Source organism: Melampsora larici-populina, assembly GCF_000204055.1.
Source record: "Melampsora larici-populina 98AG31 unplaced genomic scaffold MELLAscaffold_144, whole genome shotgun sequence".
NCBI classification, from domain to species: Eukaryota; Fungi; Basidiomycota; class Pucciniomycetes; order Pucciniales; family Melampsoraceae; genus Melampsora; species Melampsora laricis-populina.
This window is the reverse complement of record NW_006768908.1, coordinates 1-14,302: the sequence shown is the minus strand read 5'-3', so window position 1 is coordinate 14,302 and position 14,302 is coordinate 1. Positions and strand designations below refer to the sequence as shown.

The 14,302-nt window shown below is 42.5% G+C and overlaps 3 protein-coding genes across 3 annotated transcripts; 1 reads left to right on the top strand and 2 right to left on the bottom strand.

Annotated features, from left to right (window-relative positions):
- Positions 1-73: 73 nt before the first annotated feature.
- Positions 74-2,140, bottom strand: MELLADRAFT_85345 (uncharacterized protein; the record flags this gene model as incomplete). The annotated part of the gene is made up of 8 exons (XM_007419216.1): positions 74-124; positions 237-329; positions 416-528; positions 602-773; positions 859-1,002; positions 1,110-1,217; positions 1,302-1,418; positions 1,502-2,140. The coding sequence occupies 8 exons, from the start codon at positions 2,138-2,140 to the stop codon at positions 74-76; spliced, it is 1,437 nt and encodes a 478-aa protein (XP_007419278.1).
- A 1,748-nt stretch (positions 2,141-3,888) lies between these two features.
- On the top strand, positions 3,889-5,013 carry MELLADRAFT_85344 (uncharacterized protein; the record flags this gene model as incomplete). Its single annotated transcript, XM_007419224.1, has 1 exon — positions 3,889-5,013. The coding sequence occupies one exon, from the start codon at positions 3,889-3,891 to the stop codon at positions 5,011-5,013; it is 1,125 nt and encodes a 374-aa protein (XP_007419286.1).
- Positions 5,014-12,992: 7,979 nt separating this feature from the next.
- MELLADRAFT_69986 (uncharacterized protein) lies at positions 12,993-14,215 on the bottom strand (the record flags this gene model as incomplete). Its single annotated transcript, XM_007419215.1, has 2 exons — positions 12,993-13,839; positions 14,051-14,215. Coding segments are annotated over 2 exons (1,012 nt in total), but the record flags the coding sequence as incomplete, so codon positions are not given.
- Between the last annotated feature and the right edge of the window lie 87 nt (positions 14,216-14,302).

Below are 14,302 nucleotides of genomic sequence, written 5' to 3'. Positions count from 1 at the left end.
ATAAAATGTTGTTCTAATGGACCAGGACGAAAGCTGAAATCGAAATAAAACAAGCCTTGCATTCGATTGACTCTTAAAAAATCGGATACATCGATATAATTTGGTAAAGTAGCCGACAGGCCAACTATTCGAATCAAGGATTGTGATGATTCAACCTGTGATGGAGGAAAAAAGAAGATCAGTGGTGAAGAAGGGATGAGATGATCAAAGTTGGTAGTAGTAGAATCGGATCTTACTTGTCGTAGTGTCCGTGCAACGATAGTCTCGATCACTGCACCTCGATCTTCATGCAAGAGATGGACTTCATCAATGATCAATACCCTAACTTTCTGATAAATCGGTTTGGAAAAGAGATACAATGAGAATGATGAAAGAAGAAGTATTGATGGGTTTCGAGAGATATGAAAATACTAACAGACACAAGATCATCTTCGCCAGATGCTTTCCTCGTCACTACATCCCATTTCTCAGGTGTAGTTACAATTAAATGTGTAGCATTGATCTCAGCCTTGGTGAGTTGCATATCACCTTGATTTCAAAACCCGGCTTTGAGGTCAGTTAAAATCGCTATTATCAAGCACATCAAGTGGCAAGAACTTACCTGTCAACTCTTTGACTACCAAACCTAACCAACTTAGTCTTTTCCCCATCTTTCCCACAATTTCAGCTGCTAAGGCTTTCATAGGAGCGACGTAAATAATTTTGAAATCATTACGAATTTTACCTATGGGTTGAGTTGAATTATGCTTATTGGTAAAAGTAAGACCACTGTACTGAGAAATGGCTCTGAGGATCGTCAACATTGCAACGTCAGTTTTACCCTGTAAATATGTCAAGTTGATCAAGGGTCAGACATACGTAAAGTCGTGGAGGGCAAGGAAAAGGATCATTGAAGGAGAACGACTGAACTGCACCCGTCGGAGCACAAACCAACATATTCTCATTTGTTTTATATGCAATTGGGAATACAGCACTCTGTAATCTATTCAAAGATTTATAGCCCTGTTTCGATTCAAATTTGTGTACGTGAGAAAAAGGCAAGTGGATTAATCAATAAGAATCCTCAACAACACTTCTTGAAATGAGAGTTGAATTAAAAGTCGGCTTACAGGAAAAGAAGCTCGAGCAATCGGATCTAATTCGGAAATATCAATGAATTGCTCATCTGATCTCATTGGAACTTTTTGAGCCGGTGGAATTGAGATTTCCTCGTAAAGCTACAAACAAACATAAAAGAACTTGATTAAAGATCAAATCATGTTGAAGAAGCTTAGTTTGAGAGCCAAAAGTTGTAAATTCACCTTCTCTGAAATACGAGTCGTACCAAGTGGTAAAGCATATTTGTGCGTCGTTGGATTGAGATTTGTTGAAACTGATGAAGAGAAGATATGCGGATTGAATTCCGCTTCTTGTACAAACTAAAAGGGTTACATTTTTTCAAAAAAGACGCGTTCAGTATGTTGTGAGGTCAATTCGCGTGTAAAACTTCAAGAAAGCTTACCCCTTCATGAGTGAAAAGTGGACGATTAGAAGCTTCAAGGAGTGCTCTTGCTTTGAGTCGATTCAATTGACGTAAATCAAAGGTATCTTCTGTTCCAGCTCGTTTTGATTCTAGTTTGATGAGATCTTGGTGGTTGTGATTGTGATATTGGTTGTTTTGATGATGATTGATTCGATGAGATGATGAATCCTGTTCTTTAATTAATGATTGATTCGAGATGACAGGTTCGATGAGAGATAAATAATGAAATCCTAATAAATCTAATAATTGATTTGATTTCAAATCTTGAGATTGATCTGATTGAATGATCTTTATGATTTCATTGAGATTTAAAGGTTCTTGTTGTTGAGATTGATATGGTGAGATGGTGATTTTTAACCAATTCATAAACTCATTGGGTGATATCAAATCAGAATCGAATGTTTGATGTTTCAGTTGAGATAACAAGTGCTGATTGGATTGGATCAGGTTGATTTGATAGTCTTCATCGATTGATTGATTTGATGAAAGTTCTTGATCGAGTTCGAATTGAAGTTCAACTTGTGAGTCTTCTTGGTGATGATGATGATCAGCTTGAATGTAATCCTGAATGGCAGTATCGAATAGCTTCTTTGAATTCTTGTTGAACTCATTCATCATGCTTGGTTTCTTTCTTTCTTTCTTCCTTTCTTTGAGCTTTGACTTTGAATACCTTCACTTTGGCAATCTAAATTTCGATCATCAACTTGAAATGGAATTACTCGTCGATCATCGGTCTTGGTGATCTGATCCGGCCCTGACCCCATCTGATGGGTTTGCCCGATACTTCATATTCTCTCATTGAAAGCTGTGATTCTTGACACTCTGGCCAAACTGCTTGAATTCACCATCACTGGATCAAAATATCACTGTGAATATGGGTGACTGGGAACCACAAATCGAACAGGCCGACAGGATTAAAAGGCGCACAAAAAGGGTGAATCAAATTCAGCAGAGATCCTGAAAGACGGATTGGTGAAAATTAAAAAAGTAGCAGTATTTTTTGTGGTTGGTAACTTGTTATTAACAAAAGGGAACGTCGGGTAATTCGGACTTTGATTGTATCGGTACTGATTTTCGGTTCCTTTACAGTTTATTTGTGGTCAACAGGGATGATGTCATTCCTTCTTTAGCTGTTTACCACGTTTTCCGAATTTCCTTTCATAGTTCCGTTTTTTAGAAATAAGAACTATTTCTTTAATCATTACTAGTATTAGTTATTTAAATTATTATTAGTTTTATTCTTTCTTTATTTCTCTTTATGTGTTATGCGCAGGCTTTGTTGTTAGAAAGTTATGTTGTTGGTTATATCTTATTTTCCGCTGCCGCCCCGTAGGGTGTTGTTAGTTATATGGAGTAATTATTTACCCTAGGCATATTATGCCTTGGGGTTTTTCGCCCAAACACGTTGCTTTTTATTTAAAAGCATTTTTCTATTCGAGCATTTGTGAGTTTACTTACCAACGTTTCTCCTTCTTTCTAATTACATCAAGCTTTGGTGAAGAAATATGATGGAAGGCAAGTTGTGTCTTATCATGTTTGATTTACTCGAGGCATGTCCTCAACTAGTCCTCAGCAATGGCTCGCACGATAAGATGCCTGTCTTTCCTGATGGATGTTTTCTTTTGAGCTGGATGAATCCAGTATGATCAACTCTGACAAACTTTGTCCGATATAGTCGAAGTCAACATGGCTCGCTGAAAAGCAGTCACTACTTCAGCTCAACTTTGGAGCGGTCGAGGTCCAGCCGCTTCGTAATCCAACAAGGTCATGATGGTACATGCCGCGAAGGATTTCGAAGCCAGTTTTCATTTTCGCTGTCCTCTCACACGTTAGATCAGATGATCGAATTTTCGCTGAGGGTGTCAAGTTTTGTTAAAGTTAAGTATCGTCGTCTGCGGTACATGTCTTCTTCGTGATCGTCTACGCGTCCAGTAATCCAGCGTGCACACACATGATGTGAGAGCTTTTGGTATAGCGGCGCAGCTGAAATCTCTTGTCCTCAAGCAAGCCACGAGGTTCTGTAAGACTTTATCTTCTTCTCAAACCGATCATATCCGTGACGCAGGCTTGGTCTAAATCCCAGCAGCGCCCGAGCATCGATTTGACAATGACTACTCATCTTTCTCCGACGTTTACGACGAACTTTCTAAAAATCCTCTACATTCATCATTCAAGTAACTTTGCAAGAGAGACTTCCGTTCTCTGCTGCTTCGAATTGTCTTCCTGTACAGTTATACAATCCGCAAATCACCCAGACTCAGTGCTCCCCAAATTTCAAGGCCTGACGTTCTTTCCATCGGTGTTCTTTCTGAAACGACCAATAGATGCACGAGCGGTACTGAGGATTACTAGCTTTTAGCTTGAAAATGAAATCCCTCCGCATTTTGGCCCCTTACGCGCTTCTAATCCTGTGTGGATTGGTTAACTGGAGCCATTCCCATCCTACACCTGGCATCTCCGACCTCGAAGAAGATGTGGCCAATTCCTTGGGTGGAAACATGCGCAGTGACAAAAATCTTAGTGGCGTAGCAAAAGCTGCCCTTGCTGACGATAAACCTACCCTGAGTCATACGCCGGATCCTTCATCAAAAATGCTACAAGGTGTCACGCTTGATACAGAAAAAAACAAACCAAGCGCAAAACCTAGCAAAGATTCCAAATCATTTTCCGGTTCTGATGCCGAAGCTAATCAAACCAACAAAGCCACCCAACCAAAAAAACTGACTCAAGAAGAGAAGAAAAAATTAATTCTTGAAAAGCTCCGCATGATCTTCTTGACTTGGCCAGCCAAAGTTTGGAAATATATCAAACAATGGATTGCAAAGACAAACTTCTTTAAACCCAAGGCGAAAAAACCTATCATTTCTCTAAAAGATAAGTTCAAGATTCCGTGGCCCAAACCCAAGACATCATCAGGGCCAAATCTGAGCCCGGCAGAAGAAACACCAGACAAGTTATCAGTCCGAGCATCTCAAGACAAGCCCACACATTCAAAAGATGAAGAATTTCAAGAGGATACTCGTGGAGACCAGTCTTTTTCGCATTCTAGCCAATTAAACAATATCAGATATACTCCGGATGGAATACCTTACCTGTGTACTAGTACAGATCCTAAGGTGTGTGACCGACCATACAAATTAATCATATGGTCGGCTAGGTACCCAAATGGATCATACAAAGGTCTGCAGACGCAGAAGATTGACTGTGTTCACAAAGCCTGCGACGGTACACACCAGATTCCCGCAAAAGGTTATTTGAAGGATCCCAAACCCAAGACATCATCAAGGCCAAATCTGAGCCCGGACGAAGAAGCACTGATCAAGTCGTCAATCCAAACACCCGAAAGGAAGCCCACACATTCAATGGATGAAGACGTCCAACAGGATATTCCAGGAGCCCAGTCTGTCCCACATTCTAGCCAATTAAATAACCACAGAAATACTCCTGATGGAACTCCTGATAACACACCTGTTGGGTCACCCAGGCATTAATACTCAAAAGACATTCCTCTGAATGGCCCAGTGGGTATCCACAATATGCAAGAAAAAAATCCACAGTAAGAAATGAGAAACACAATCCCTTCAAACCACAAAGAAGGAAGAAAAGACACTCCAAATGCTGATCCTTTGAACTCTTCCCTCAAAGAAGAGTCAGATACATCACAGAATACAAACCAATTTTAACAGATAAGGAGTCTGAGTACCTGGAAGCTCTCAAAATTGACCTTTCTTGAGATGAGATAGATAAAAAATATTGAGAAGTAACAAGAAACATTTAGGAAGCATATTTTTTTGGAATCAGATCATTAGCCAAATGTTTTCAAATTCTTTTGATTATTTTTGTTCCTTTTTGTGCATTGCTCACCACACTTACATGTCGTGATGTGAAACCACATGTCCCAACCATTCAATATGTTTGCAGGGCATCATCAAAATAAGGATTTAACTATTTGGCAACCGCTTTCGAAAAACCCGATGCCCGCATTTTACGGTACTATACCCGCGGGTTTTCTGTGAGCCTCCGCCAAATTTGGCCGCAGCCGCAGCAAACCCGGGCGCTGACTAATCAAAGTGCCCTCTTTCCTTCAGAAACTAACTTAACTAAGTCCCTCTCGGACGAACGAGTAGTCGAGAGAGGGACTTATACCTTATACCACATCTTTGGCGGATGAGCCGGAAACATTTGGCTGGGGACTTTGTCAACGTGCCATATCTGTGGATCCTGCAAACAAATGTCCTTGGGACCAAAGAAAAGAGCTATGCGCCTGCTTAATCTACACACATGTGTGTAGCCTACATCTAATTTGATTGAGAACTCACAGAGCAATGCAATTGTGAAGTTTGCAAAAATCACCAAAATCGGACAGAAAGCTGTCCAGCCTGTCAAAAGCTCACACCAAACGCGCTGAAATGTTACACAAAAACAATTTTTCAAGTCGGTTTTTAAGGGCTTCCCTGGCGGCAAAGAAGGGATTTGAAAAGATGTGCGTGTGTAGGATGATCAGGCGCAGAGGACTTTTCTTTGGTACAGAGGATATTTGTTTGTAGGCTATAGAGATATAGAAGATTGAAAAGGTGCCCAGCCAAACTTCTCCGGCTCATACGCCAAAGTTGTGGTATAAGGTATAAGTCCCTCTCTCGACTACTCGTTCGTCCGAGAGGGACTTAGTTAAGTTAGCTTAGCTTCAGAAAGGGCTTCAGCCTATCACATAGGGCTGCTGGAGTTCACAAACCGGTCACCAACCGGGCATTGCTCACTCAGATCACATCCCAGCAATCTCAAACCGGGCTATCCATACTTCCAACACGTCTCTCCCTCCCTTTGTTTCGATACTTCCGCTTTTGGCTATGGCTCTGTCCCACAGGTTCAACATACCATACCATCGGACGAGGCTCAAGATGGTAAGTGGCTGATTTTTTCACCCTTCTCAGTTCCTTCCCCTCACATCAAAGGAAGCATCACTGACTGAAGCTCTTCGACAGCCGTCCTACGTAGTTTTTGATACATCCAATCAACTCATCACAATTTACATTCTTTTCGACGATCATATCTCCTCCTTATCGCACGTATTCGACACGGACACCCTACCCATGTTTACTTCGCATTCGAAAAACTCTAGTCCGAGTTCCACCGGTGTTAACCTCCAAGCGAAACCTCTTCAAGCTTCACCACCACATGCTTATATGTACTACCCCCAACCCTACTCCTTTCCCCCGTACTTCAACCCTGGAAACACCGTGAACACCCATTTTTCAACCGAAGTGCCTGCTTCAGGATACTGGCCACATCCTTCACATCCTTACATGACTCAGCCACCTTTTCCTGCTCCTGCTCCGTACCCATTGTACCCACCATACCAATATCGACCGGCTCCCTCTGGATATCCCTTGCCACCGAAAATCCCACCACAACCTGATTTAACTCAGCCAGAGTATCCTCCCACTTCGACTCAGTCTCAAAAAACAGACGGAAATACGAACATCGCTCCTTTGGTCGCACCATCTGTCACCTTTACAGTCTCACCCGATAAGCCTGGGGTATCTGTGGTCAAAGTCAAAGATCCAAATACAGTCATTTAAGATGAATCTGATGATGACGACGATAAGCTACTGGCCGATCTTCAAGCCGAACGTGACGACGACTGGCCAGCTATTGGTAAATGTAGTTTTTACTCTTACTTTCGAAAGTTTCTTTCAATCAATCATCGACTGATAGTTTTACCTTGGTTTACATATTATAGGTGCCACACCAGTCAGACTAATGCAAACTCCAATTTTTGGAAAGCATTTTGTTTCGAGGGCGTGTGGCATTATGTACCTGAACGCGGTATCACGACATCAAGGTTATGGAATCTTGATTAAAAGTCATAAAACAGAAAATCATCAAAAAGTCAGGATCTACTTTAGATGCGCCCTTGGCCGGCCGGTGAATTCAGTAGCTAAGGTTCGCGCTAGTTCTACGAAGATGACGGGCTGTCCCTTCGAAGTCTCACTCAACTACCACTCACGTCAAGACAGATGGATTGTACAGCGAGACGAAAAGACTCCAGCAAAACATTTACATAACCACCCTCCGTTTAATCAACCCAACCACTTCTCTAAAAACCAACAATTCACACCTGAGATGTTAGGTCAAATCGAGCTATTATCATCTGCAGGATTGCGCGCCGGGCAGATCCGAGGACTTCTCAATTTTGAACCCGGCTCCGAACCCTTGGTCCGAGACATCCAGAACGCGATCTATCGACAGAGAGACGCGTGGCTAAACGGTCGCACTCCCATTCAAGGCCTTTTCGATCTGATCACAGAACAGAAGTGGGCGTTTCGGACGATGACCTCTAGCACCGGCACCTTACAATCCCTCTTCCTGGCCAGTCCTCAAGCTATCGACATGGCTCGTCGATTTCCAACGGTTATTGGCCTCAACTGCACGTATAAGACAAACAGATTTAATCTTCCGCTGTTACACATCGTCGGTACCACCAACACTCACAAGACCTTCACAGTTGCCTTATGTTTCATGCACAGTGAGGTCGAGGATCAATACATATGGGCTCTCGAACAATTAAAATCAGTAGTATTCGATGGAGTTCCTGAAAATAATACGACACAAGTTCCTCAGACCTTCTGCACGGATGCCGAACCTGCCCTTTACAATGCAATCGAAAGAGTTTTTCCTAGTTCATCTCATATATTGTGCATATGGCACATCAATCAGAACATTGCCAAGAATTGCAAGAAAAAGTTGGGATCCAACTGGGACGAGTTTATCAAATCATGGAATCGATTTATTCAAAGCACCACGACTTCTGAATATGAAGAAAACTTGGAGGTTGTCAAGTCTATGGCTTGCAAGCACCAGATATGGGACTACCTGGAGAAAACGTGGATCCAACGAGCAAAGAAATTCGTGGCACTCTTCACATCTCAAACGCCACACTTTGGAAATTCATCAACCTCCCGACTTGAAGGTGGCCACTATCGCCTGAAGAAGTTCTTAGATGGAAATAATAACGACTTCCTTTCATGTTTCAAGGCTTTTAAGCGCGCGGGGGAATCACAATATAACGAACTCACAACTTTGACCGGGGTCGAGAGCCAGAAGACTCTGCTTGGTATGCCGGATAGCTTTCAGGACCTGAATCGAGTCATCTCACATTTTGCTCTTACCAAAATGAAGGAACAATACGATCACATACCGGACTCTTTCGAAAAGGAATGTACTCAGACATTCCGTGGAGTTTGGGGTTTACCTTGTTTGCATGATCTTGCTCGCGCTTTGGTGGAATCCAACTCCATCCCTTCGACCCTTGTCCACCGTCAATGGCATATGAGCCTGGTAGCTCCTCCCGGAAGTCACGAGGAGCTCAAGACTGCAGTTCAATCTAGATTCGAGAGACTCCTCGAATCCGACGAACACTCTCTTCGCAAGATTTATGAAGAACTAGCGAAGATTGAAACTGGACGCTATTCACTTGTACCAATTACTAATGCTGTTGTCAAATCCCATAATCGAGGCAGGCCTCGTAATAACCAGGCCAAAAGAGGAAAGGTTTCCAAACAAAAAGAAGGCCAATGGAAATCGAACCATGAGTTGGAGGAAGAAGAAGAGGCCAGAGCTGCAAAAAAAGCTCGTGGGCCCAATTGTGGTTACTGTTTGCAGAACGGCCACAACCGAACAACATGCACAAAGAGACTCGCCGAAGAATCAATCATCGCTGATGAAACAAATGAATCATCCGCCCCGGATCATGTGTCTGACTCGGAACCAGATGAAGAACCACTATCTCAGTTATCAATTTCCCCAAAACTTGGTCAACCTTCCTTGTCCCGTCAGAAGATTGGGGGTACAGTTTCTAAGTGGCGAGAATCTCCAACTGCTACGTGCTCCGAGGTAAGTGCCACTAACCGTTCATTTCCTGAGAATCACAAGATTGATTGTCAGGAATATTTCTTTTTGCTTTTACAGATCTCACACAAGCCTATACCTGCATTACCTAGTCTAGATCCTCAACCAGCCAGATCTTTGGGTACAAGTTGCGTTTCATTTAGCTTGCCAGGTTGCGCAAATACAACTCTTCCAACCCCGACTTCTTCCGCTTCAACTCAAGTATCCATGCGTCTGCCACTGGCTAAAACACCAAGCAGGCCGGCACAACCAGTAGTATCTCACATTCGAAAACCTCCAGCGTCTCAGCCTGCAAGTACTCAAAAGCCTGAAATTTTCAAAGTGCCTGGATGTCCTGCTCCACCAAATTCTCAACTTGTGAAGGCTAAACGGATATATAAGTGTAGTATTTGCAAGCAGCCAAACTGCCGCGCTAACCGATGTCCTAGGAAAGCTTCTTTCCTGAGCCCCGCTCAGCCGCAATCTATTGCCTCAGTCACTGCTCAATCACTATCTCCAGACCATGGACCAAAGCAAGACAATAACCAATTGGAACTGGAGACTGATGAATCAGACTCCAGTAGCATTGTGCGACTGGGGTCTGATGCTGGTGATGATAACCTTTGTCCGTGGTGCGATGAACCACTTCCTTCGGCACCTTCAGAGAAGCTTGAGCGGTTGAAAACCACTCTACTCGCTTTTCCCAATGCTATGTCTTTACCGGTGTGTTTTCTATCTCCTTTGTCTCAATCTTTTACATCTTGGCTTACATATACATTATGCATATTGTAGTTCCCACAAACTGCAAGTTTCTGTGATCTCCATGTGGCAGAGCGAGATGTGATCCCCTTTGGAAAAAAACAGGGATGGCCAATGTGTATCGACTTTGACCTGTTACCACAGTAAGCAGACTATCTCCATATATTGTGGTCATTTGACTTACAACAAATCACCACAGGCGCATCCAAAAGCATTCCGATCATCTTTACCGGATTATTCAGCGACAAATACCCTCCATTTTCCTCGAGGAGTCCGAAAGCAAATTGAAAAAACAAGGACGGTATATGTTTACTATGAGTGGCGAATTTGAGGGGTTTGAGGTCGAACAGCCTGGGTAGTGAGTGTACAATGTTTTACATGTCCTAGAGGTCGAAATCGGGTATTTAATGTTATACGTTTTAATCCAGCTATGGTCCGACAGGTTTTGAGGTCATGATCAATACCTTGACAGACATTTTCTTGTCTGCGGAGTCCAAAAAATCGCTAGATGTCAATAATGCAGCCCCTTTTCCGACGGATTACTTTGTGCGGCGTATACTGGTACCAGAAGTCACCTTACTGCTCATTGCTGAAGATTTGGAACTCCCCTTGAATGATGCAAAAGTCAAGGAGACCCTACAGGCCAGTCGATCCTTTGGACGCGCGGTATTCTCCAATGAAGAAGACAGTTTCTTACAGGACACCACCGAGGCTTCTTCAAGAGAGCAAGATATTCTGAAGCAAATTCCCAAATTCATGGTGCCTTATGTCAAGTCTACATATGATCCGCCTCCTTTTGGGAATTGTGGGTACTTTGCCATAGCGGAATCAGTTGGAGATCAGTCTGAAGACTCGTATGTGGATGTCAGAAGGAAATTGCTTGCTGAGCTTTCTGCGCATTCTCAGGATCATGAGCGGTTGATTTCTCCTGTTTCGACCCGAACCATGAAGACTCGAAGACATCAATCTTTTGGCGCTGAGGTGGTTCAAGATTTGCTGTTTCGGCTGGATCATTATGAAGCCAAATGCTCGGCAAAATACTGGCTACGCATGCCCTTCATTGGCTATGTCATAGCCAGTGCTTACAATTGGCCTGCAATTCTATTGGATCCACGGAAGGCTTACTGCAGCTCCTTCTTCCCTTATCGGACCTTACCACCTGCGGTCAAGCAAGAGCCCATTGTGCTTGGGTTTGTGGATCAGCAACACTTTGTAAGCTTCAGATGTAGAGAATATCAGTCTCTGCCGTTTCCGGAATTGTATGGCAAGTACCGCAACGCAGCTCATCTTGAAACGACCAACATACCTACTTGGATTAAACATTATCAACAAGAGTTAGATAGGTGGAATGATGATGACTTGGCGTAGTAGTTAGTGATGTTTTCTCTGAGCCTGAGCTTCACTGAGGTTACACATGATTTCTCATCATGCCTTACACACGCTTGTAACTCTACTTGCTCCTTTTTTCTTGTTCTCGTTCTCACTTGTTTGTCTCTCTCTCTTTGGTTTCTATTGGTTTTGAATGAAAAGTTCTTGAACATATGGGTTACACACGATTTCTCAATGCCTTTCACACACGCTTGTGACTCTACTTGCTCCTTTTTTCTTGTTCTCGTTCTCACTTGTTCTATTTGTTTTGAACGAACAAAAAGTTCTTGAACATATGACTAAGTAGACTAAGTACTAAGTAACAACCAACTTGTTATAACTCCAATTCATTACATTTGTCTCTCGGTTTCTGGTGTTTTGAAATCAAAGATATGGTTCTTTCACCACACACACACATCTTTCACACTGGGGTGAGGGTGAGGCGACGACTGGACTGGGTGTCTGACGAGGGAAAAGGAGAAAAAATCAAATTGAGTTGTCGCCCGGTTTCAACTTTCAAACCGGGCGATTTGTATGTTTTCGGGCTACAAAGATTCAGCGAACCCGAAATCCGGGCGTCGGGTTTTTGAAAGCGGTCGCCAAATAGTGAGATCCCAAAATAATGACTCTGTTTGTGGTATATTTCATTTCTATTGATTTTACACTTGGTATTCTTTTGTTTATTAAGTTGAGTGATGTTGTGTTCTTGGTGTTATTCCTCATTCTAAAAAAAAATGCTGTATCCCTCTTACTATCCATCTTATTCATCTAAGTCTTTTCAATTATATAAATATTTTACTTGTAACACTCTAAAAGAGATAACAACTAAATAGATCAACACAACACCTGTCTATCTCCACTCTCATTAACAACACTTTATGAAGATGAATTATAGTCAATATACTATGGTGTGGAAAATACTGCAATGAATAAAACAAGCACCCAGAGAAACCCTACAGACTGATCAACAAAGTTGGTGGGGTTTTGGACCCAAATTCTGTCAATGTATGTGACAAGGACAGAGCCAAAAGCATGAAAAAATGGTCCTTGATCACTCAGGTTCATATAGGATTTCCAAGGTCCTCATGGTACTGTAATCTCCATCACTATATTTACCTTGTGGTGCCATTCTTTCTTTACATAATAAATATCCAGTGTTTTGTATAACTTGTATGTAATGTTGCATTGTAAGGGATCATTTCAGACCAACCACATCCTCAGCCCTACCTATTATTGTCACTTCTTATCAATATAAAATCATATTTGACCCAAGAAATGAAATTTCTTGATCCTCTGCATCAATACAGAGTCAAAAGAGATATCAAAGCATCTCATTAAAAAAATTTATGAGATGAATCTTTCATGCTAATGCAAATTATGAAAAACAAAAAACCGGAAAAAAAGAAAGAGAAATCGATAATTCAAGTGTTTTAACTATAATGAAAAAGTACATTGGCTATGAACTAGATGGATAATGTTTCATGGATACATTCGAATAAGTAGGAAAAGATTCAGGATAGAGTGAATGAAAATTATTACAAGTACCATAAGCAAACGATTCACGAGGATGATACAATTGACTAGGAACCCTAGGAATTGTACGGTACGTTAAAGAAGTTACACCCGAGCTAGCATGTGTGATCATAGGTGGATGATTTGTGAATGCCTGAAGCGTAGGTTGAAAAGACGTGTGAGATAATGGGTCGGGATAGGAATAGGTGGGAAAAGGGTTGAAGAGTGAAGATGTGTATATGTCTGGATAAGGAGCGTGAGTGAAAGTTGAGTGATTCATGCTTGGGAAAGGGATAACCCGACTGATGTTCAGAGGCATTGGGAGTGGACTTCTAGAAAAGTCGCTGAGGTCGGGCGAGATGTCGTGAGGTATGAAGTCACAGTGTCTAGAAGGTGTATCGGTCGAATACAACGCGGAATCCGTCAAGGTGTTCGAGAAATCTTGAGTCCTAGATGTCTGCGGAGCTGATTCTACAGAGCCAACCAAACTCAGATTGTAAGGAGTTGACTGTTCCGGGCTCAATTCAATCTGAAATGAATCCATCGAAGGACCGCTGATTGTGAAATGTGGCGATGAAGCCTGCTTGGATTCAGGCTGGCGGTTGTGTTCGTTCGTTGCCGTGGCCTTGACTTTCTTCCCTTTAGGCTCCTTGACTTGACTTGTGGCAGCCACAATCGTTGCTTGTCGAAGTTTGTTCGACTTTTGAAGCCCCTTCTGAACTTCAACCAAGTGCTTTTCTGTCTGAGCATTTTCGACATGAAGATGCTTGTGAACCGCCGCTTTGTGCTGTCTAGAAAATGGAATCAAACTGAGTAAAGCTCTTCATCTATCCGATAGTTGAAAATCATTCTCACCGCCAGTTATCCAAACGGCTAAACAATTTTTGACAGTGACATCGAAAAGGCTTTTCCTTGGTGTGCTTCCTGAAAAGACATAAATCATGTTCGTTAAGCTCATTGCAAAAGAAACATGGGATATGGGGACAGGAATGGCAAACACACCTCTCGTGTCTGGCAAGATGTTCGACACGGCTAAACGTCTCAAAGCAGCCCGGATCCAGTCTGCACTCAAACACCTTGAGGGTAGCACCATTTGAAGAGCCTTCGGAGATTTCAACCCCTTCGCAGCTGTAGACCTCTTTCGCTTCCCGATCAAAGGACTGACTTCTGGGGTGTTTAATCGAGAAAGATGATGTTCGGGGGAAGCTTGTAATACTAGCGTGCACTGCCGTCTCGTTCGCTTCTTTGGTTTTT